Raw genomic sequence first — 24628 nt, forward strand, 5'->3', positions numbered from 1 at the left:
ATTCAGGAAAAATGTTTAGGGGAGAGCATTACTAAGGCCAGCAGTTTGGACATTGCAACTACAAAAACCCTTTGCTGAGAGGCTCTGGCATCACACTTTTCTCTTCCCTGCTCTGTTCATGCAGCCGTGTTGCTGTATGGATCTGAGGGAGCCCCACTTGTGTGTCTCACAGCTGACCCATGGACTGCAAAGCTCTGCCCCATGCCCACTCTCCCCACCTCTCCCTCACCCTGCCCTGTAGCAGAGACCCTTTATTGAGTCAGGCACCACTGATCCATCATTGCAGAGGTGCTCTGACACCCTCACTGCCACCTGAATGCATCCAGGCAATGCAGAGGAAAGAAAAGGTAGCACAGGGCTCTGGCACCTGGGGAGGGAGCTTGGGTCTCCCCTTGTTCATGCAGGCAGGATGGGGCTATGCAGGTGGTTAATGCTCATCAACAGGGTCAGGTTTCCAAGAGCTCTCGCTGGGACTCATCTCTGAAGACCTCAGCACTCAGCATAGGATGGATTTCGGCAAACCTGGCTTGGGTGCAAACCCTGTGGATCCAGAATGCTTCAGAAAAACACACACAACAACTATATTCTTTCTCCCACACACACTGCAGCATATATAATTTCCACCACAGCAAGGGGAGAGATGTACATCAATGATCCTCTTTCATTTTTCTTGCTGAAAGCTGCTGGCTACAGAATTTGGCAGCCAGGGAGCTGGTGGTACAGCTCACACAGCCATTCCAAAGGGGATGCATCAGATCCACATACAGTTCCATCCCCTGGCCTCTGACCTGTAGCAGACCAGGCTCATTCTGTAGCTCATTAAAGAGGGATAAAAGTAACCTTTAAAGGTTGCTTTTGTGTGAAACAAGTCTAAAACCAAACAATGACTTGGCAAAGAGTGAACTGGATTTTCAAAAGCAATGCATTTCACTGGAAATCTCATTTCTTCATTTTTTTCCTCCTTCTCCTTCTTTCGAGCCTGATGGTGGATTATTTTTCCTTGACACAATCCCGCCTCCGCTGTGATAGATGACGGCACATTTAGCAGTGTTCAGCCAAAACTTTTTATCTCCATATGGAAGATGGATGGATGAGGGCTCTGAAGCCCACATCAATTCCTTCAAGAACAAACAAGGATCCAGCCCAGATCCCCTCCCAGGTTTGTTTAACATATAGAGAGCATAGGGCAGAGGATGTGATCCTATAAAACCCCATCTGGCACCATTTGCAAGGCTTGCAAAGGAAAAAGGAATGAGCACTGCCCAAGATCTCCCTGGAAAGCATGAAGGATGGCTGCAGCTTTGATGGGCTTTGTGCCCAGGGCTGCCTCTGCCTTCCCATGGCAGACATGCTATGTCAAGCACTGCTGTGTGCAGTAGGGTGGGAGGCCTGAGGGAGTCATCTCCAGCTATCTGAGCAGGGCTCCCACACAGCTCCTTGAGGGCAGAGGCTGGAAGAGCCAGAGAAGAAGTCAAATGGCTCTCATAAAAAGATAACAAGGTACTGCATCATTGCAGCAGTCCTCTCTAGGAGTGGACAATGCAAGAGAGTCATCTTGAATAAACAAAGCAGAAAAGGAGATGATGAGACTCAGGAGTAGCTTGGTGCTTTTAAGGTTGCTGATGTGTGTCAGCCCAGGCCAGACAACATTTGCTGAGATGAGGGAGCAGGCAGATGATGTTCAGGACTCCAAGTGAGTCTAGGGAAACAGAGGATATCCATTGGCAGATCCTTCTTTCTTGTCTTTACATGCCAAAAGGCTGGCATTACAAACCTCTGGAAGCAGCTGAGCTACCACAAGACCAGCTAATCTCTCTTGTAGTGCCCCTTTTCACCAACACCAAGAAATACAAAGAGCAGATGTTATGGGTAGAATTTCTGTCCTGCAAGATATTAGTAACACTCCAGAGAAGACTTTCTAGGGGAGTGCTAACCTGAAGCAGGTAGGGTAGAAAGTCCAGCACAGGATGGACAAGAGATGAAGGGGGCTGGGAGCTGTACACCTGTAGGAAAATCCTACAGCTACATCCTTACACAGGGTGCAGCAGTAACAATAGTTACACAAAACAACATTTGTACCATAGCACACACACACACACCTCATTAATAATGTCTAGAGCTCCTAACACAACGTGCCAGAGAAGTTACCTAACCAGCAATAAAAACTTCTTTGGCCCCATCTCAGGTACAAAAGCCAACACTCGTCATCTCGTAAAATGCAAAAAGCCCCCAGATGTTTATAAAACTCTGTTGGGCAGCTCAGCAGAAATGTTGTTTAACATCAAAGCATTAGAAATCTAAACTGACCATCCAGCTGACAAGAGCTTTGTAGCTTCAGTCACATAGCAGCTGTGTGGTCCTCTCCAGCTTCCCTTGGCACTGGAACAGCATTCCCCCAAGCCCACCACCTCCTGGCACTCCAACCCATCAAGCAGCTCAGGTTTCAGTGCAATGCTCACACCTGCTATCTAGCAAGGGCAGAGGCAGGACCTGCAGACCCCCAGGTGCATGCAGACACAGAGCTTTGCTTATGCAGGCACCTGGAAGATGCTGCCCAAGTGCAGCCCATTCACATGGACATCAAGGGAAGGAGAGACCTGGGCTTGCTGCATCCACATGGCTCCTTCTGTTCCCTGAGGACTCTTTCAAAGAGCCAAGAGAATGTAGGAGCTGCACAAACCAGCAGGACTGAGCAGAGGGGCTGCCTGGCACCACTTTGTGCCATGACTGCTCAGGTAAGGTGGCCAGGGCAGCACATGGTGAGGAACTATGCAGAGGAGATCCATGGGGATCTCTCAATAACAAACACCATCCCAGCACAATTGCAAACACCAGAGCAAGTAAATCCAGGATATATTAATTGCTCCTAGGAAATGCTTTCATTTTTTCCCCCTCCTCTTCCATGTTCACTTCAAGATAGCAACTACAAGGTATGAAACACTCCCTCCATGTGGTGCTGTTAACCATGGGAAGCGAACACACTGGCTTGGACAGATCATTATCCCTTCATGCACAGGGCTGAGAAAGGAGGTGGTAGTCTATAATGATGCTAATTAAATCCTTCAGTGTCTTGGTAAAAAGCAGGTAAGACTTCAGCACAAAGCAGAATATTCCATTAGGGCAGGCTTCACTGTAGACACAATGCTACATAATGGGATCCTGTAATTATGCCTGCACTGCAGAGACTTTTTTAAAAAGGAACCCTGTTTTACATTCTCTAATGCAAACAGCATGAAATGATGTTGCTTAGAAACCTTTACACTCCTACAGTGTGTGCAAAAAAGTTATTCCAGACATCTGTATTTAAAATAAAATTTAAAAACAATTCTACCGCACACTCTCACATGGATCTTGGCTTCACGTTGAGTGATGAAGCCAATGAAATGTCAGAGGAAATTTAAATTAAAGAAAAAAATGACACATGCATTTTAGAACTTCAGCAGCTTGTTAAGTCATTTCAGGCTATGTCTGGTACTGTTCCACCTCACCATTTCACACAGAGATCTGTCTCAGTGGACTGATGGTGCCATTTGTACCAATCCAGACTTACAGACTCATAATCATTTTCCCAGTCATTCTGACTTCAAACAGCTGGAAGAGATTTTCTTTTCGAAAGCAGCCACCCAAGGTTTTACTCCAGAATCAGCACACACAGAGGAGAGCACTCTCCAGGTCCCAGTCTCACAGGAAAACCAATGCAGTGAAGTCAGTGTCACAGTTTTACACATGAGACAGTGCAGAGAAGCCACAAAGCCCCCAAACCCCACTGCTGCTGACCAATGCTCAGTGGCTCACCTCAGGCTGAGCAGTGTGGAGAGGGAGCCTGTAGAGTCCTTAAATTTCCAGCACCAAGGGAACTAAAGTCAGATCTGCAGCAGCCCACAATAAGCATTTTACCAAGCACCATCCTCATCCTTCCTCCTGCAATTCTGGCATTGCATCCCACAGAGATGGCAGGCCCCACCAAGGAAAGCTTCCTCTCAACCCAAGTGGGCAGGCAGGTGGGATGGGGCTTTCTGTACCCACGAGATCAAGCAGAGAGGCACTGTCAGCTTCACTCTGTGCATCCAAAACCCCATCCCTGACCCGAGACCTGGTACAGTGCAGCCCCAGGAGCAGCATCCAGAGCTGCCACCACTTCCCACCCACCCATCACTCTCCCCTCTACCTTCTCCTCTCTGAAAAAGGTCACCCCCTCTTTGCCTGGCAACCAGATCAGAGGCTCAGCAGCAGGCATGGCTGATCAACACATCACAGCTGCCCCCATGCTGCCACACTGCTGTGCAAAGGCCAGCAGCTATTGCATCAGGAGCAGATGGGGAGGTGACAGGCCTGGGGTGCAGGGACTTGCCCCAGTTGGCAGTGGAACACCAGCCCACTGAACTGCTCCCCTTTTCCCTCCCCAAGCCCCCACAGTTTGAAGATTCGTAGTTTGGTTTGGGTTTTGGTATTTCCTGCTGGCAGAAGGAGGTGGAAATAAGAGATGGAGCCTCTGTGCCTTCATTAATGGAGTCTGTTCATTATGGACAGAGGTGAAGTCTGATCTTTGCCCTACAGGGAAAGTCTGCTCTGATGGGAGACTAGAGCATCAGCTGCTATGCCTCCAGTGCAAAAGCCATACTGAGAAGTTCATCTGAACTGTGCTAACAAGACCTCTACAAGAGGGAATTCTCTTCAGCTCTGCTGGTACCTTCTCTCTGTCTCCCCAGACTCCCTGGATCCTCACTCCTATAGCAGCCAGAAGTCATTTAGCTTAAAATCTCCCTCAAGAAGCTGCTTCACCCCCAGATGCCAAGGAAGCAAACCTGGAGTCTCAAGCTTTGCAAATTCATTTGCATTGCTCTAAGGCAGGAACCATTGCCTCTTTGATCAGCAGCCCTTCATACCCCAGGTGGGTTACCTTAACTGGCTATTACAAGCAGTAAAGACCCAAACTAAGGAGCAGACAAAAAAATGTTTAACTTTGTTTTCCTGCTGCTGATACAAGCCTTGCTGCAATCACAGGGTATGAATGGGTATGGAGACCAGAATACATAAAGCACTAGATCATGAATCTTCTGCTCCCCAGCTTGTTCCAGGGGAACAGTTTTGCCTTTATCACCCCTGGCTATCACAGAACTGCCATCAACAGCATGGAAGCAGGGCTGAAGGATTAGTAATCATCTCCTTGCAAGAGAGCCCAAGCTTGGTCAGAGAAGAGAGAAGGTGGCAGAAGGGAAAGCCCTAGAGTGGAAGTGCACAGATATCTGTGATCCCAGGCAAAGGGCTGTGTCCAGGGCAGGCAAGAGCTCTCAGCAGTGAGATAACACCAGGAGCATCAGGAGCTCATGGAGGAGTCAGAAAGGAGCTCACAGCAAAGGTACAGGGATAGCCACCATCTGCAGACCCTTGAGGCAGCCCACATCTCCTCTCTGTGTCTCTGATTATCACCCCTGTCACACAGAGAGCAAAAAAATGGCTCTCACATGGACACAAAAAAAGTCAGATCAAGGACTAAGATATTTAAAACCTTCTGGTAAAATAGGCATAAAAGTTATCAACTTGTGAGACTTTTTACATCATCCAGAAGACAGATGTTGGCCAGCTGCTGAAGACAGGGTTGGCAAATTCCCCACTGCACAGTGCTCCTCTCCAACTGGAACAAACTGCAGAAAATTCATTCTTCCTGGGGGGATGCACACAAAGCAATGGGCCCAGGCAGCTCTCCTCCCACTGAGGCAGGAGACAACAGGCATAGAGGCACATTCTACTTTTAGCTTTGATTCCTGCTAAAAATAATCGATATGAGCTACGTGGCTGAGGCTGTTTTCACCAGGGTTTGTTGTGGGGTGAAGTCCAGATCAGATCAAATGTAATTCTGCATGCAGAGTGGTTCTGCCTCCCAGGGCACACGCTGTGTGGTAGTGAATCTGTTCTGTCCATGGGAGGCACCCAATGCTATGGGCAGGGGCTTGCACCCCAATTCAATGCACCCCTTGGGCTGCCAGCAGCTGGGAGATGAGATGTCATGCATAGACATGGATAATGGAGATAAAGGGCTAGGTCCCCACTTACCTGCAAGTGAGAAGCTAGAATTCCTGTGATCTTGGAAGTAATAAGACATTATTGAACCCATTATGTCCATATAACATATGTCCATATGTCCACTCTGCTGTCAGTACACAGTCACATGAAAACTCAGTGTGCTCCCTGTACCTTCTGCTCATTATCAAAACTCAAGTGCAAACCACAGCAACTACATTGTTGGGGTTTTTTTCCTAATCTTAGTATGGTGAGAGCAAACAGTTAAGGAACAAAACATTTAAAATCTGAAGGATAACTATGAAGTACAACATACAGGCAGCTTTCACACAAGCAAAGCTCAAAATGGCAAGGAGGTCCTATTCCTACATGCCCATCCACTGTGGAGGGGCCCAAAGGACATCTGACTTCTTATGGGCAATTAAGCAAAATATAGGCTTCATCTGGCTGTCCTCTGCATGAATAACGTGTGTGAATGGCCAAGAGGAATAAAGTGAAAGTCCAAAGTTGCTAATAACAACCAGAAGCCAGGTCAGCAGCACCTGCAGAGCCCATGGGATCACTTGATTCCTTAGGACAGGAGCTGAACTTGAGCCCCACTTGGGGGTGGTTCTCCTGCACTGTATTTAAAAGCCAGTTTAGAAAAATTTGATTCAATGCCCCCAGCAAAGTAGAATATTTTTTGCAGCCAGTTCCAGCAAAGAGTTAAACATTTGCAACCTGTTGATTAATTTAGAGGCAACAAGCTGCACTAATAAAGCCCTGGGGACCTTAATCAAGCTGTTTCCTGGATGCCAGACCAAAGCAGGAAGATGGGCAGAGCTGTCAGGATGGATTAGTGTTTGCCCACTGGCAAAATTTCTCCTGAAAGAAAGAAATGAAGGGAAGGGGGCAGGGAGGGGGGGGAAGAAGTCCATGCACACAGACATACACAGCATGGAGGGGAAATGATGCCCCTGGTGCTAGCTGGGGGCAGGTCCCACGGCCGGGTGGCTGCGGGAGCTCGGCAGCCCTCGGTGGGAGGTTAATTGCAGATGAGTTTGCATCTCGGTTTCACCTCCATCATTTGCAATTCCTTCCGAGAAGCTGAGAAGAAGCAATTTCTTCCTTTCTCTTTTTTTTTTTTATTTTTTTTAAAAGGATCCTGTCCTTTATCATTCAATAAATTTTCCTGGGCCGTGTTCTCCTCCCACTCCACAGAGAGTTGAATGAAATAAGGTTAGCTATGACTGACCCCATTTTGAAAGGCTTCAGTGGCACCCACTGGGGTAAGGACATTTTGTAAATCCAGCCTAAGTTCAAAAAGGATCCTTGCCTTTCCTTATTAAAGCAAAGATTGACTGGAGTGCCTTTTGCTTCCTGCAGCATTTTTCTGACAGAGCACCATCAGGTTAATGCAGCCAAATCCAAACCCTCTGCCAATTGGAATCAGTGCTGGAATAAGTAAGAATTCTAGATCTGGACTCTCTCTGCTCATATGCAGGGAAACTGCTCATCTTTTAAGTTGCTAAACTTCTTTAGCCTGGCAATTCTTATCATCAGAAGTATGGCTTTACACATTGCCAGGAAGCACCCATCTCGGGTACCAGTTGAAGAGGCTGCTGGGTGTCCAAGTGAATGTAGAGAGCCTACCTGATTAACCCCTGATTAACTAGGAATAAGCATAGAGGCCCAAAAGTTGGTTGTTTTGGTTTTTAGGGGTCTTTTTCCTATGATTGGTTTGGGGTTTTTTTCTTTTTTTGCTAAACCTTAACAGAGCAAAACAAAGTAGAAAAATGCTCAGCTTTGAGTCTTATGTCAGGTTCTTTTGATAAAGGCCATTTTCCCCACCAGCTTTCTGCTGTTCCGGCCAGCAGGAATGAAATAGCATTTGTGAGCATTTCCACAGCTGGTGTAAATTGCTGAAAATTCACTTATATCACAACAACTTTGATAATATACACCAAAGATCTCCTGTGTTTACAGCTCCACTGAGCATCCCAAGGGACACAAACAAGATGTTGACACCTCATGACTTGTACCTGTAGATGAAGGGCATGGTAAGCACTAAGCAAATGCAGCTGGGAATTAGCAAAAGCAATTATGGAAAACAAGGAGTGAAAATAATGATTCATCAGGAACTGGATCAGATGTTGAACCCAGTCCTGCACTCAGTGGATTTGGTGGTGATGGTGAGAATCATTTTTAAAACTATTTAAATGCAAAAAATGCCCAGTGCTAGTTTTGAATTACAATCTTTTTATCTATCCAAACTATCTTTCAGACAGCTCAGGACCTTGGAAAATGGCTGTGGCATCCTTCTCACCCCACAGATACCTCTCTCCTTACCAAAAATTTTGGAGTCAAGAAGAAAAGCTGAATAACATGGAAGCTACATCAGAAAAGCTGTGTGCAACTAAGGTTTGCATCACGCCAGAGATCAGACTGAGTCCTAACAGTCCCTCTCAACCAAAATACCATAAATACATCTGCATATGTTATTGCTCAACAACTCTCAGAGCACTTTCATTGTGCTTTAGAAAACACTGGCAATGTCAGTGGTATCCCAATAGCTGGAAAACAGACACAAAAATGCAGACAAACTTGTTCAAGGTCACATATTCCAGCAAGGCCACTGGATGCTTTCAGCCACCATGGAGGAAACAGCAGACATTATGCCAAGCACAAGTCCAGCAGCCAGATGTCCTGTCAGCTTCAGCCAGGCCTAGAAGGATGTCTTACTCAGGGAGAAGGGAGCAACAGGAATGCTCTGTACCTTGAATTAGAGAAAGCAATGACCAGGAACACCCACCCATGAGGACATTATTTCCATTGCTTTCACTTGGAGCAGGATCAGATCTCCAGTTAGGGAAGAGCTGGCACAGAAACCCACAAGGGCCTAAGGACTATCAAGCCCTGGGTTAGATCTCTTCACACCAGCTGAGCAAAATGACCTTGCTCCATTAGCGTCAGCTCTCCATCTGCAAAGTCTCATGTTAAAACATCACAATTAAAGAATAAAGTCAAGTGAGTCCCTAACAAAAAGATGAAATAAGAAAGCTCTGCTTGAATCCTCCCACCCCACTCCAGGATCAGCAGCCAAGACATTCCCCATCAACTGCAAACTTCCTGGATTGCCAGTGAAATCACATGCAAAAAGCCAATACGTTTTATACATTTTTTTTTTCCCCTCAGTGCTCAAAGCATGTGCAGCAGTTTGATTCCCAGAGGCTGTAAATCCACCACCCCTTAGATAACACAAACCTCTGCCAGAAATACGTTAACACTGCTCTGAAACACCCCATCTGCCTGCCTGCTCCAGCTCTGCTGAGACCCTTGCTAAGGGGCTGTGCTAGCTCTGTACTGGGAAAAATTTCACATTGCTCTTCCTTAAATCAGGAGAGTTGGAGAGGAAGGCTTTGGTCATATGGACTCCATTATTTTTTTGCCTACCAACAGAAAGTGGGTGAGCCTCCCCAAGGGCAGAACATGGGCTGAAATACCATGGGGGTTTCTGGCATAAGATGTCAGGTAGCAAAGAGATGGGTAAGGTTATAGTGATGAGCAAACTACAAGGGATCACCAGAAAATGGGTTCCCTGGAGGTCCCTCAGCTCCTTATATTTCCATTGATGGATTCACTTCCAGGATCTAAGCCATGTTTGCAGCTCTCTGAGTGCAAAGCTGTCTAGGAAGGAGAGGAAAAAATATCCTTCAGGCCCTTACAAGAAGGACCTGGTACCACAACAGACAGTTCAGAGTCAACAGCAAAGTGGGCAGTGCCACTGGGACACTCAGCATCTCAGCTCCCAGTGCAGCACACACATTGCAGTCACTGATGAAAAGCAAACTTTGCTCCTAGGCTACCTCAGACCTGAGCTTCACTGCTCTGTCCCTTCTCATGATCAAATTATTCTTCATTCACTAAAGCACAGTGTTCCCAAACATGTGGGTAGGCCATGGGAAAGACAGACCTACTGTTCTGTTTCAGCTCCATTCCTACTTGATAGTCCCTTGGGTCACAGTAATTCTGGAACAAAATCTCAGGCAACTGCCATCCAAGAGGAGAAAAAGCCAGACTAACCAAGAGTAAATCAATGGCAACAACTGAAATGAAATTTCCCAGAAAAAAATCCAGAATACAAAGATAGAAAAGTGAGTCTATTATGAGACACAGACAATTCAGGGGAAATAAAATCAGTTGGGAAAGGGGTGGGGGGAAACCTGGTATTCAGAACTGGGATCACACACAAAAGTAAATAGACAAAATAACTATTTTTTTCTTCATTTAGTGTAACAGAGAAAATTATTTTAAAATGTCACTTATCTTACAGAAGGCAGTGGAGCATGACCATAAATTATAGCTGACAAATAGCTGAAAAAAAAAAAAAAAGTGAAGACAGGAGATCATTTGCAGAAGAGTTTCAGGTGACTCTCTGGGTCACCTCGATCTACAGCAGTTAAGGAAAAAAAGAAGGGTACAGGGGAACTAAATTATTTATGTCATTCAAGCTTATCTGCCACAGAGCTACACCTTTCCTGCCATAGCACATTTCTGAGATTAATGATCAGGCACTATCTGCAGCTGGGTGTAAGAAGAAAAGTTGAAGTGATTTGGTAATTGGGAAAAACAGATGCATCACTCAGCTAACCAACTCTGAATTTCTGAGGAATATCTTTTCGTGAACAAGTAAAAAGATGCTCTTTGTGATAACTAAAAAAATCTGAGGTGCTATAGGATAGTGAGAAGACATCTCTACTGGAAAGTGCATCCAGGAATGACAAGTCAGTTAGAATGGTGTTGATGCCTGATGAATTAATTAAGATGCTAATTAAAAGCAGAGCACTTTCCCATCTGGGGTTCACAGTAGAGACAGGCTACAGCCAGAACAAATCTCTGCAAGAGCACTGATTGACAACACAGTTAGGTTTTCATGCCATCTTTGATGAACCTCTTCACTACAAGGCTGTGAAAGTAGTCCCAGGAAATGAATGGCAAGGAAGCAGAGGAGTTAGGGAGGGGACAAGGAGGAGATATAAGCAGTCTCCTAACCTTAAAAGACCAGCTTCCCATGCCCATCACTGCTTTATCAGCCTAGAAAACAGGCTGAGTGACAAGTGGTTAAAATCCTCTCTCCTTCCTGCAAATGTATTCCCAAAGAAAAGCTGGGAAAACTTCAGAGGGGCAAGACAACAGCAGCTGTTGTGTAGCAATGGCAGTGCCAAACTGACAGAAGCAAAAAAGAAATTGCAATTTTCACCCAGTAGCATGGTCAGTACCCACTCAGGAAGGGGTCTGAGCAGCTCAAAGACAAAACATGCCTAAAAATGGGAGAGACCAACCTGAAAATGAAACAGCTTAGTGATTTGCCCCACACAGAATAAAGTTTGCAAGGCCAGTCTGACCCCATAGACTCCAGCATGGAGAATGGTATAGGACCTTAAAAGCATGAGAGGAAACCATTGACCTTAAAAAGACAGAATAAGCCTCAGCTTCCCCTTTCTCCTTTCACAGAAAGTAATTGATTGAAAAGCATATTGAGGTTGTGAAATGAAGGATTAGAAAGTCAGTAACTGCCAAAATTTATGATGGATATTCTTAACTCAGCCTTCCTGGATGCTCACCCTGTCTCAGGGAACAGGGCAGGTGTCCATAATGAGAGGGAGAAAGGATGCATTTAAAAGTAACCTTTGTCTGTTTATCTTTGCAGCCTTTCAGAATGTTTATTTTTGTTTGGGTGTGGACAAACTCATTAGAGGAAGTGATTGAAGAGACACCATCTAATTGCACAGAAGCACATTGTGTTTCACTGCAATGATCCTCCCATGAAATAGATCATTCAGTGCACCAGCTCCCATAAAAAACCCTCAGTGACAACCTCAAAGGCTCGGCCCTTTCAGTTGTCCCTTTCACCTCACTCATGATGGCACTGAGGGCTACTTGGATTAACATGGGTCACACACAAAGATCTGGCCACCACTCCAAGATCATGAGCAGCTCCTGGTTTTGTCACATTCTCATTCAGAGGGCTGGCAGAGCTACCTGCTGGCAGGAGAAAAAAAGGTCCAGCCCAGAAAAAGGTCCTATCTTGGACACCTCTTCTCTCCCCTTTTCTTCTTCCCTCCCCTCCTCTTCCTTTCCCTTCTCCTCTCCTCTCCTCTCCTCTCCTCTCTCTTTCTTTTTCCTCTCCTTTCCCTTCCCTTTTCTTTCCCTTTCCCTTTCTTTCCCTTTCCTTTTCCTCTCCTCCCTCTCCTCTCTCCCCTTTCCAGTGTTAAAGAGCCATGCTGTACCCAGATCAGGAGCTGATCTGGGATTGCCACCAGTCCCAAATGGGACCAAAAGGTACCCCGGGAACATCAGCCCAAGGTCCTTTGGCACATCTGAAGAGCCAGACAAAGCTGACAAGAAGGCATCAGTCCCCATGGCCAGCATGAGACAGGCTCAAAGGGACCAGACTGCACCATTATCTAAGCACTGGGATGATCCAACATTATGAATGATGCTGATAGTGAGATTTTTATAAATACTTCCAAGACACCTTATTAATGCCTTTAAGATAGCCTCAAAAGGACTCAAATGACAATTTGAGAGTCAGGGCTGCGAAATTCCATCTGGAATTTTACCGGGGTCCCTTTCACCATCCCCTGAATCATTGGAGACCAGTGATGTTTTGGAAACAGCTCTACTGGTCCATGAGAAAGGATCCCTGCAGCACTTCACCAGTGCCTAAGAAAAGCTCCCTCCCAGCAAGCTACTATACTGTGAAAAAGGTGGGTGGAGGTGGAAAGCAAAGGGTCATTTTTTGGTTTCCACTGGCACCAATTATGCTTCTGGCATGTTTATTTATTTTTTTTCCCGTAATCAAGCTAGTGAAGTTAGGCTTTTTTGTTTTCTTTTCTTTTAAATAAACAAAAGCCTATAATGGGCAGTTTGTGCTGTGCCACGTCTGGAGCCTCCAGCTTATCAGAATTGTCATGGGACATAGAATTTTTGTTCACTTTATTATGAAGAAAAAAAAAAAGCCACTCAAGCCCACAGACCCAGCCCACAGAGGTGGAAAGGAGGTCCCCCTGTCTCCAATAGATACTGGATTTAGCATGTCAACTTTGACTGGAGGTGACAAGGGGGCAGAGGCACCGCAATTAGCAATCAAACAGATTCTGCTGCCACACTGAGCTCTGCTGGGAGACCCAAAGCACTGGTTAGCAATTAAAAGTGCAGAGGGAAGGCAGCACCACTCATCTGCAGCTCCATATTTCTGGTCCCAGGAATGTATTTTCCCCAAAGACACAGCCCAGGAGGGTTTCTTGGTGTTCCTCCCTCGCTCTCTCTTATCCTTGGCCAACCTGATGTTCCAGCCTGGAACTCCCTGGAGCCAATCTGACATTTCCCATGGTCAGGTCCTATGGATGCCCACCGAGCCCAGGCATCCAGTGACAAGCTGAGTCAGAGCCCAAACAGTCCTCTTCCCTCAGAGGGACAGGGGAGGGACACAGCAGGGTGGCTGCCAAAGGAGGGCACCTCAAGCTCCATCAGGGCTTTCCTCTCCCAGCCTCCTTCTCCCCATTTATTCCTTATTGGGGGAGCAAAGAGACTTGACAGCTGCAAAAAAAGCAGATAATTCTGCCTGCTGAGGCTGTGTTTATGCAACAGCCACTGGTTTATGAGGATCAGCTTAGTCAAAGCACACAAAGAAATACCCTGCAATATTTTTTGAAGAGGTGGGGTTTTTTTATTGCTTTGAGAAGCAAAAGGTTAGCTACAGAAATAGAAAGTGAAGCAGCTTAACAAAACAACTCCTTGTTTCTCTTATTCTGCATCCCCTCTTCCATCCTCTTGCAAATCCCATTTGCCCCCAGCTCCCCCCCAGGGTGTTCTCCACACGTAGTGCCAGGGATCAGCCCACTCCCACCCAGTGCTGTCACACTGTCCTCATTGCAGACCAGCAAGGAGCACCCAGCACCTGCAAAACCATACACCCCAGGAAGGGGAAAAGTCCCACAGAGCCCTTGGCATGGCATGGCCCACCAGCATGACCAGGACAGCTTGGTTTGTAACTATTTGTCCAAATCAGTGTGAGGGGAATGAGAGAAGCAGAAGATCCTCCTCCTCCCACTCTTCAGCCTTCCCCATTACCCAGGCATCTCCCCATTGCCCCTCTCTCTGCCCTCACTCTGCTCCTGCCACCTGCAAACTTCACCAGCTTCAGGGCACAGGTCTTGGTCTGACCCTGCCATGCTTATAGCACAGACACTTGCTCTGTGTGTATCCAGTAAACGTGGAGTCAGCATTCCTGGTATCTGCAAGAGCCCTGAAGCACATAAAAAATAAAATCAGTTGAATGCAGTGTTAATCATGGAGAGACCAATAGCATCCAGCTATCTAATCCTCAGCCAGAACGAGAGGTCCATTTAATCCCTGGTGAGCTGTGCTCAGTGTCCCCCCACCAGCACCCTCCAAACCAGACATCTGTCACTAGATAGAGCTGGCTGCCACAACCCAAGCTGTTCTCAAGGGACAGGGACCAGGCAGCAGCCCTGGTCATGGCCCACAGCAGGAAATACTTGGGTGATTTGTTACCGTGTTGCTTTTAAGAGAGCTGTTTGTCTCAGCCCCATTAGCATCCAGAAAAACACAGGTAGAGAGAAAAACTTGAAAAAGTGGCAGCTGAGAGGCTCTGAGCAGCCTGCTTTACCAGTTTGCAGTACAGACTCACTTCCTAAGAGCCAAACCACATTATCCTGGTTTGGATAAGGAAAGAAACATCTCCTGTCCCTACAGCATCCCACTGCCTTCAGCTTCTTTCTGCAAGGCATGGGTGGACAAGAGAGGAAAGGGTGGGCTCCATCTCCCCCAACAAGAAAATTATATTTCCACACAGAGGAATCTCCAAGTCCTGAGCCATCCGTGCTGGATGCATCTGAACCCCAGAGGGCTGTGCGTCTTCAGAGGGTTTTGCAGGTTGAAGGTTTGAATTTATTGAGACAGGAGTGCCACATGCAGGAGAAGAGAGACACATTTCTGGTAGTTTGATTCACCCCACTCACAGAGCTCAAGCATAAAATCAAACAGGTTTGACACAGAACAAATTAATTCAGCATGAAGTATTTCTTTAAAAAATTACCTTTGACACAGAAAAAATAGATAAATCCTTGCAGCAGAATACTTAAGGCCAAAAATCCATCACAATGCTAAAGAAAGGAGGCACAGAGAAGGCTTTAAAATCTATGTGATGTGTTTATACCCCTAGTCATTGAGAAAGCAGCACAGCTTAGAGATGACAGCATGGATTCTAGCCAGGACCCCTGAAGTCTTCCAAGATTTGGGGGATTGCTGCAACCAGAATAGAAACCCTCCATCCACAAAAGGTATTGTCAACTGCTACAGATAAATTATCACCTCATGTCTTAATTTCCCTTTCACATACTAAGATAGCAGGACAGGCCCACAACTGTGCTATTATCTTAAGATCTTGTTCTGCTAGGCAATATAACATTTAGATGGATCTTTAAGATGAGTCCTGTGCCCTGAAAATGCAGTGTTTGAAGCAGTCACAGTGACCTGACAGTGCAGTGCACATCATTCCCACCTCCAGCTTTCCTGACCTCAGTGCTGGCTTTCACACCCTTCTCTAGCATCCCTCCTTAATGGGAGTACAGCCCTAAACACAGTGGATCTCTCTTCAATACTTTGCTGGTCCAAGTTTTCTCCCTTCATGGACACAGAGGAGCTGCTTTTCATCCTATTGAGCTTCTCATGTAACTTCTTGAATAACACACAGACTTTACTGGTAGAAAAGCACAGGGGCACATACATCTGTACTCAAAAAAAACACCCCCCAAAACAACAATAAAAATACTCTTCCTCTTTTCCTCAGCAGATGTCATCAGATTATTTTTATGGATTCCTTCAGGATTCCAAAGTCCTGCTCAATTTTCAGGGTGTTCCCCCACCTCGCAACAAGATTGTGCAAGTCCAATATTCAGGTTCTCCCCCTCCTACCAGTGCAGCACAACCCTGCTAGCTGTATCCTCCAACATATCCTTTGCGTTCTCCTTTCCTCCTGGGGAATTTCCAGCCTTCCTCCTCCCAAACCACCTGTGATAACCACATCCCTAAAGCACAGCCTTCAGCAAGTTCTTTTATTGTATCATTCATCCTATTGCCACAACAAAGATGTTCCGTGGTAGTTTTGTAGCTGCTTTCAAGCCAGTCACATGTTGTGACACTTCATTTTTATATTAATTGATCTCAAAACATTTTATGTATATACTACCAGACTCATTATACAGCCAAGGACATTGAAGGGTACCTCCTGCCAGTTTAAAAGGCTCTTCCAATACTGAGACAGCCAGACAGAGCTATGAGTGGAAGATAATTCCTCAGCTTCAAACCAAAAAAAGAAAAACAAAACAACAAAACAACCCAGGAATGGACCATACAGGTTATTCTATTGTATACTTTGGACTATATTCTGTAAATGGCCTCTTAACTACTCTTCCACTCTCCATTTATAATATTATTCCTAGCATTACAAAAATCTTAGTTAACTTGCATCAGCCCAAAGCCTCCATCTCCCCAAACCCAAGCATGCACCACATCTGACCTTTGCATGTGTTCTAAATTTGTACTTAGAAGCACACATTGTATTCCACCAGCCTCTCATATGTGTTTTCCATAGACACAATGACACAAAAGAAGCAGAGCCTGTGAGCCAAGCCCTTGCAAGATGGTAGCTTTAAATAGCCTCTTTGTCTTGCTTTTCCTTACTGAAATATCACACATTATTTAGAATGTAGTTTTAGTTTTATCAGAGACCCAGAAATAGAGACAATAGAGGGCTGGGTGAATTTTAGCATCATTTTAGACCAAAAGTTTCTCATTCCTTTCTCCCCTTACCTCACCTCACCCTCCACTGCAGCCTCCTGCATCCCAGAGCCCCCAGTACACACTCCTTGAGGGGCTCTCAGATCCACAGGAGATCCCTGCCAGAACAGAAAGATGTGCACAGAGAAGTTGATACTCATGTAAGAAATTTCACCTCTGCAAATTGAGGTCAGAATTGTGAACCCAAAGCACCTGTCCTTGATGGGGAAAAAGCCTGCAACTTAAACAGACTTCAAGCTGGTACCCAGCTGAAGTCAGAATTAAAAGGGTTTCTCTGCAGTAACGTAATGTAAAAACTGTCAAGACAGTAACAGAAGTTATAAACATTTATGTTCCAGCTCAAGGAGGGAGCAGGCATTTATAACTCTGCTATGTGAATGCCAGACTGAAAACTGGAGTCCTCTCTAGTCAGGGAATATGGATGCTCCTTTTTAGGTATGTGTAGCAGCCTGCAGAGAAGATAAGATGCTTGCCCCAGTGAAGAGCCCTAAATAGGGGTGCAAGAGGGTGACATTATAGGAACACACCCATGAGGCATCTCCCCTCAGAGATGTAATTAGTTGCTTCATCTGGGTCCTAACACACTTGTCCACATTTGTGTAGCAAATGGATTTTAGGTTCTTTTCATTTCTTAATTTCCCAAAAAGCAGATGCAGGAGAAGTCAGAACAATTTGTGATGGGGATTTGTGATTTGTGCATGGATTTAACCCCAGGATACAGCCTACAGTGATGGGTTTGCAGAGGGAGTGATGCTGGGAGGCCTAATGCTGTTACAGGGGCTGAGCAATGTTACAGTGTGCAAAGAGAGAAACAACAAGCAAAAGGGTAAAGCCCTATGAACAAGCCCTGTAAGCTGCATTTCAGAGCCAGGCAGAAACAAGTGCATCAGTTCCTCAATTTTTCCCACTCTAAAGGGAAAAAGTTCTTACTCACTTTTTTTGTTCACTGGGCAGCTGAGCCACAGGGGAGCTACATCAAGATGCCACTGGGCTTTGTGTCCCACACCTCAGGACAGTCTCCTGACCACCGAAGGTCTGTTAGAGAGTGAACCAGTGTGTGTTTGTCCCAGAGCAATATGTAAGTGCCTGCCAACTAACATCTGAATGACAATTCATAGAAACCTGCAAAAAAAGCATCATTACTACACAGTTTTTTCTGAGCCTCAAAGTTCAGTGCAGCCACAGGATATGGGACTGCAGGGAATCCCACATGCCCAAACTTCTGGGCTGATTAGAAGCAACACTGTGCATTGAAGAGAAAACACAACACATACTGTCTATCATTTCCTTTGTGAAGAAGCCATATAAATGTAATTTATTTGTCAGTAAAAATCCACCTAAGGCTACTAAGTACAGTACAGTCCCAAGGCACTAAGCAAGTTTAACTTGGCACAATCTACAGCATTTTGTAGAGTGCTAAACTGCAGGTCTGCAGAAGCAATTTGTTAATGAGAAAACATTACAGTGCAAAGTAAAAGCATCTGCAAGTAACCCATGCTTAACATGAAGACAATGTGCTATCCTCCCTGCAGCTAACTGAGCCTATCTATGGAGCCCTAAGTGTGCAGGTTAACCTAGAAATCATAGAACCATAGAATTAGCCGGGTTGGAAGGGACCTCAGAGATCATCTAGTCCAACCCTTGACCCACCGGAGCAGTTGCTAGACCATGGCACTGAGTGCCACATCCAGTCTTTTTTTAAATATCTCCAGGGACGGAGAATCTACCACCTCACCGGGCAGTCCATTCCATAGCCTAATCACCCTCTCCGTGAAGAAATTCTTTCTAATATCTAACCTAAACCTCCCCTGGCACAACTTAAGACTGTGTCCTCTTGTCTTGTTGAAGGTCATCTGTGAAAAGAGTCCAGTTCCCACCTCGCTACAGCCTCCTTTCAGGTAGTTGTAGACAGCAATGAGGTCTCCCCTGAGCCTCCTCTTCTTCAGGCTGAACAGCCCCAGCTCTCTCAGCCTCTCCTCATAGGGCCTGTGCTCGAGTCCCTTCACCGGCCTGGTTGCCCTCCTTTGGACCTGTTCCAGGACCTCTACATCCTTCTTAAACTGAGGGGCCCAGAACTGGACACAGGACTCGAGGTGTGGCCTAACCAGCGCTGAGTACAGGGGCAGAATCACCTCCCTGGACCTGCTGGTGACGCTGTTTTTGATACAGGCCAGGATGCCATTGGCCTTCTTGGCCACCTGGGCACACTGCTGGCTCATGTTCAGTTTCTTGTCAATGCAGACTCCCAGGTCCCTTTCTGCCTGGATATATATAACTATATATCTATATATAATATAGATATATTTTTTTTTATATATAACTATTGATAACCCATGCATGACAAGCAATGCAAGCAAACATAGATCATGGAGGAATTCACCATGATGCAGAATATTTTGGCAGCTGGGTACAGTGACTTGAAGTAAGAAGCTCAGCAGTAAGGGCAAAACACGTGTCCCAGCTGGGTGAATGGCAGGATAGCAGAAAAATACAACTCTTAAATCTACAAATCAAAGCCAGCTTCGCCTCTGCTCACCATCTGCATGACCCACACAGGTAAGGGCCGGGCTGAGCCCAAATTTGCTGCGCCTCAGTCTCAGAGCTGAGCAGCAGGCAAGGGGCTAAACCCGGGTCCTCGGCGGAGCAGCCCCGGCCGATGCTTTCGTGAGGATCTGGCGCCACCTAAGTCCCCAAACAGTCTCCATCATCCCTCCTGCCCCATTTCTCAGCAGAGGGGAAACAAAACCTTCCAATAGCAAAATTCTCTTGCTTCTACAGCACAAGGTCTTTCGGGAAAATCTTCTGTAGAAGAAACTGAGCACTGAGAACCGACAGAAGGCCAGGAAAGACACTCCTGGAGAAACCCAAGCACCTAAGTAAGGTCAGACCCACAAAGAAGATTTCAGCTTTTCCTTTAATTGCCCATATCCCAAGATTTCTCCTGCCACATTTCAGGGAATTCTTGAACATTTGCTTTTCCCCATCCAGATGAATACTGGATCCAGGGAAGATTTTTGCAAATCAAGAGTTCAGCTCTACAAAAATACCAGAAAGAGCCAACTCAGAATGGACAATTGGTACCTCTAAAAGCACCTGCAAGATGGTTATGGGGCTCTAAAACCAGAAAAGCCATAAGGTAAAGGCTCAGAGAGGAAGGCACCTGGCAGTTACTGGCAGACCACATGTGGTGACAAGAAATGCTGCAGTGGGAAGGACAAAACTTACAAGTTGGAGAAACAGAAGCATGAACACAGAACTATGCAGGGTTAGAGGGGGGGCTTCTCATTAAAGGATGGGAAAGGAAGGACAGAAGCTGCATTCATTAGACATGGAAGAGCTGCTGATCAAGTGGGGAAAGACTGAACATGACATGAAAGATGTATGTGCCTGCCAACAGTTGCAATCATTTTTGTCATCTTCCCATAAATACATGAATACAAGAACCATGTGCAGCATTCTAGCCCAACAACCCTCCCTAGCATCCTAGTTTGGTTTTACACTGAAAGACAATTAACAGAATTCAATGAGGGAACAATTGTCTACTACAGATGTAAGTGAACTTTTATTATGCAAAGAAAACTTTCAGGAACTTCTGACTTTGTTGAGCTGCACAAGGTACAGATAATTCAAAGCTTCTCCCACACACAGACTTCCCACTGTTAAGAAGGATGCACAATGCTCCTGGAGGGGACTGCATTTGGTCAGTGTTTCTAAAGGAAGATTTAAACACAAAAGAATAAAAAAAGAAAGGTGAAATAATGGAGCCTAAAGCTCTCCTTGGACTCTCACTGAAAGGAGAGCTTCTTTAGATGAAGAGATGATTACACCTTGGACATTTACCTGCCCACTGCTAACTTCTCCAGAAGTTGAAACAGGCCCTGGGATTTCCATCCATCCTGTACAGATCTCAGGCAAACTCTCAACCAGAGCAACTCACTCAGGCATCAGCCCCAGCCACATCTACCTGAAACAGTCCTAGGCACATCGCAATGGCAAGGAAGGCACCCACACTCTGAGCAGAATTAAACATCCATCCAGATATAACAAGTGCTCATGCTGTCACAACACATCTAAACTGTCACAAGCCATCAGCCTCTGTAACTTGTACCAGACACAGAAGAGAAAGGAGCTCGCCTTCCATCTGCTGCAGGGCCATGGATAAATGGGAACATTCAAGGAGTAGGAACTTACTCTCATCTGTGCCCTCCTCAGATAGCTGCTCTCCTGAGGACCAGCTGCTGCATGGTTATTTGCTCTTCTTTGGACTGGGCTCAATCCCTTAAGTAACCCGCTTCACATTGTCCTTTTTCTGGCATTTATACAGTTTTCTTTTTCCTGGTGCAGATCGGGAATATCAGTGCTGACTTTTTAGCTCCGGCTGCCCTCTAGTGACAAATGTCCCATCCCGGTGTGGTTTTGCTGATCTGGGGCTCTACTGCCCCTGGGGACAGACAATTCCTTACACTCTGCATAAAAGATGTAAAAGCAATATTTCTTAATTGAGAAGGCTGTCACGTCAGTGAAAGCTCCAGCCTTTAGGGATTTACTGATTTTATAATCCCACATTCCTGCATTCCAGCCAACCCTTGGTACCTCAAATACAGGTAAAAGGAAATAATTCCCTTGGTTTCCTGCTCCAGCAGAACCAGAAATTGACAGCAGTGGGTGGAAGTCAAGTAGCTAAATATTTCCCCAAGATTTTCTGTGTTTTATATGTTTGGACTGATTTGAGCTTTGGCTCAAGAGCAAGAATACTTAATTCAAGTCACTTCAATGAAGGTTACAGAGGGACAGAGTTCTGTTGCAGCCAGAACATAAAGGAGCTGTTGGCCAGAGCATCTCTTTGCAGAGCTCAATGTAGACTGAGAAAGGTGCCAGCAGCACAGGATCCCAGCAGAAGGGGATGTGTTCATATTTGATAATCCCTATAATTCCTTTATCCCTAACAAAGATAGCATGCAGCCCCATGGAAGCTACATTGGAAAAGGCTGGTGGCTTGGGCATGGGATGGGGGCACAGCTGAAACTTCAGTACTAAGAAGTGTATAAAAATCAGACTGAAGTTTTTTTAATTGGAACACAGATAAGGTGCTGGCTTTTGAAAGTAACTTCTCAGATTTCTGATGATTATACTGTGCAAGTAGTTCAAATCCTTCTATCCAATACTGGAAGTGTCACCAAATGCATTTATTTACCTTCTCTATTAAGCAAACAGGAGTGCAGCAGTAGCTGCTAACATAATGTATTACTAAGGGCTGACTTTCCTGACAGTACATTAACTTTAAAAATGTTATCTCAAGTACTCTTTTGCAGAACTGGCTTTATAATCGAAGACTTGATGTTTGGATTTCAAAACAAAAGCCAACATTAGAGACTACAGTCATGCATCGGTTAGAAATAATCTTCTATTACACAGCAAACATGTAAATCTGATGGTTACTGACTACCCCAAAAATTAAACACAGCATTAGCTGCTCCCAGGAGAAAGAAATACAAGAAACATGAGGACCTGCTGTAGCAGAACATTACCTGCACCCAGATCATTCATCCATTATGAACACAATTTGCTCTTAACCTACTGGGGCTAGCAACAGCCCACAGGATAGCAGAGACCCTCCTTTAATGTACATGCACTCCTGAGCTCAGTATTTCTCTACATACCTGAGAGTAATAACCAGTGGAAAGCAAGGCTCAAATGTCGTTTTGTTTGCTTTTTCTGTTATGTCCATTTCTTGCAATTACCCATTTCCTGATGTGAGAAGTATTTACTGCAGATTTATACACCCAAGTCCTACTCTGCATTGCCCTATATCCCTTTTTCTTCTCTGTAGATGGCACTCAGCATCAGTGTAAACCTGCTCATTGTGGGACCACTGGATCTCTGCAAATGTGTTTGCCATTCAGGAGGGAAGGGAGAAGGGCAACACAACCTCATATTCCAAAGGTTTCTGGCACAGCTCCAGAGGGACCTTTCCTTTTTACTCCCCTCTGAACCACACACACACCTGATACAGAGGCTCAGGCAAGAGCACGGAGCTGGGCAGCTTCACAGTTTAATTACCCTGTGGCACATCACACTATTGAATTTACACATTTACTTTAATGAAAATACTCTCAGGCTTCCAACAGCAATATATTTTGTGTTTCCCCATATGAAGACAAATCAAAACTAAGTACCCAAAGCTTTAAGTATCAAGTGCGACCAATAACAACATTTTATTTTTAAATGAAACCGTAGCAAGTCACCTGCATTTGAAAACCAGGGTGCAGTGCCCAAAGGCCTGAAGCCAGGGAGAGGTTAACAAGGAACAAGTTCAGTCTTGTTGAAACTCACTACTCTATAGCAATAAAGTAACCATGATGATGCTTCACCTTAGTTTAGATGTTTCCCAAGACTTTTCTTATTCCCACCCAGGATTATTTGTATTCTGGAGTGCTGGCACCTCGTACCGGTTGGCTGAGTTCAGTTATCAGCTCCCTTCAAATCCAGCCAACCAGGCTGCCGACTGTTGGACTTTTTGGACACGCACAAGGCACATAAAAGGCAATAAGAACCTGACACCCGGCGTCAGGGCCAGCGCAAACCCATTTGTTTTCCCGGCTCTGTTTTCCCAGCCTGCTCGCTGGGATTGGCAGGCAATATTGGAGCGAAGGACTTTGAATTGCAGCGGGTGGATTTGGCGGGACCGCAAAGGATGAAAGTGCATTTTCTGACACAGTTCTCGCTTGGGGGAGGGAAAAAAAACCTCCAGCTGTCCCCTCCAGCACACGGGGCTCTCAGGAGCCCGGTAACCACCAGAGCTGAAGGTGAGGGCTCAGGCCAGCGCGTCCCCTCTGCAGCTCACCCAGTTCAAGCCCCAGCATCTTCCCTGCCACCACCTCCACGCACCGCACTTGGCGTGTCACCTCGCCTGTCACCGATGCCACTGTCACATCCTCCCCACCCTGCGGGAAACCGCAGGGCGGCCTCTGTGACTTTTCTGTCATAAAAAAAAATATAAACTCTGCCGGCTCTGAGGGAGCAACCGGACTGGCTCTGTCCCGACCCGGAGGGACACGGGGAGACGGGACACCTCGCCCCGCACTTACCGATGGCGGCTGCGCCTCGCAGGACGGACTCGGCGTTCCCCATGGCCGGACGGAGGGAGCGGGACGGTGTGTGGTATGCGGTGTGCTGCGGACGGTGTGCGGGAGAACAGCTCTGCGCTCCCGCCGATTCGAAGCTGCCGCCTGCCCCGCCCCGAGCCCGCACCGCCAACCACCGGCAGCGGGCGGGGCGGCACGGATCGGATCGGATCGGCACAGCCCCCGGCTCCTCTCGCGAAGGAGGGGTTGTTTCCCCACCCCCTATCAGCCTGCAAGGGAGAGGTGGTTGCCCCGGTGTCAGCTCGCGAAGGGAGGTGTCTACACCAAGTACCCATCTCAGCTTCTAGAGGGAGGTGCCTGCCCCGTGTCACCCTGCGCTTGGTACTTCTCCCATGCACTCGGTAAAGCCCGGGTGTCCTTGCCCGTGCCCCCATGCCAGCCTACAAAGGGAGTTGTTTTCATACCCATACTCACATCAGCCTAAACAGGCCACTTGTTTGTGCCCACACCAGCCCAACTGTAAAATTATTGCACTTGGAAAAGACCTTTGAGATCATTGAGCCCAACCGTAAGCCTAACACTGCCAAGGCCCCCATTAAACCATGTCCCTAAGTACCACCTCTACGTGTGTTTTGAGTACCTCCAGGAATGGTGAC

General features: G+C 46.2%; 1 protein-coding gene across 1 annotated transcript in view; it reads right to left on the reverse strand.

Annotated features, from left to right (window-relative positions):
• The window catches only part of NEURL1B (neuralized E3 ubiquitin protein ligase 1B), a 131633-nt gene extending 107560 nt beyond the window's left edge, over window positions 1-24073 (reverse strand). The window contains exon 1 of the mRNA XM_030459329.1: window positions 23976-24073. Coding sequence (XP_030315189.1) covers window positions 23976-24018 — 43 coding nt within the window. The 5' untranslated portion in view covers window positions 24019-24073. The remainder of the gene's footprint in view (window positions 1-23975) is intronic.
• Window positions 24074-24628: the final 555 nt, after the last annotated feature.

This window comes from Calypte anna, chromosome 13 (assembly GCF_003957555.1).
Source record: "Calypte anna isolate BGI_N300 chromosome 13, bCalAnn1_v1.p, whole genome shotgun sequence".
In the NCBI taxonomy this organism is placed as follows: Eukaryota; Metazoa; Chordata; class Aves; order Apodiformes; family Trochilidae; genus Calypte; species Calypte anna.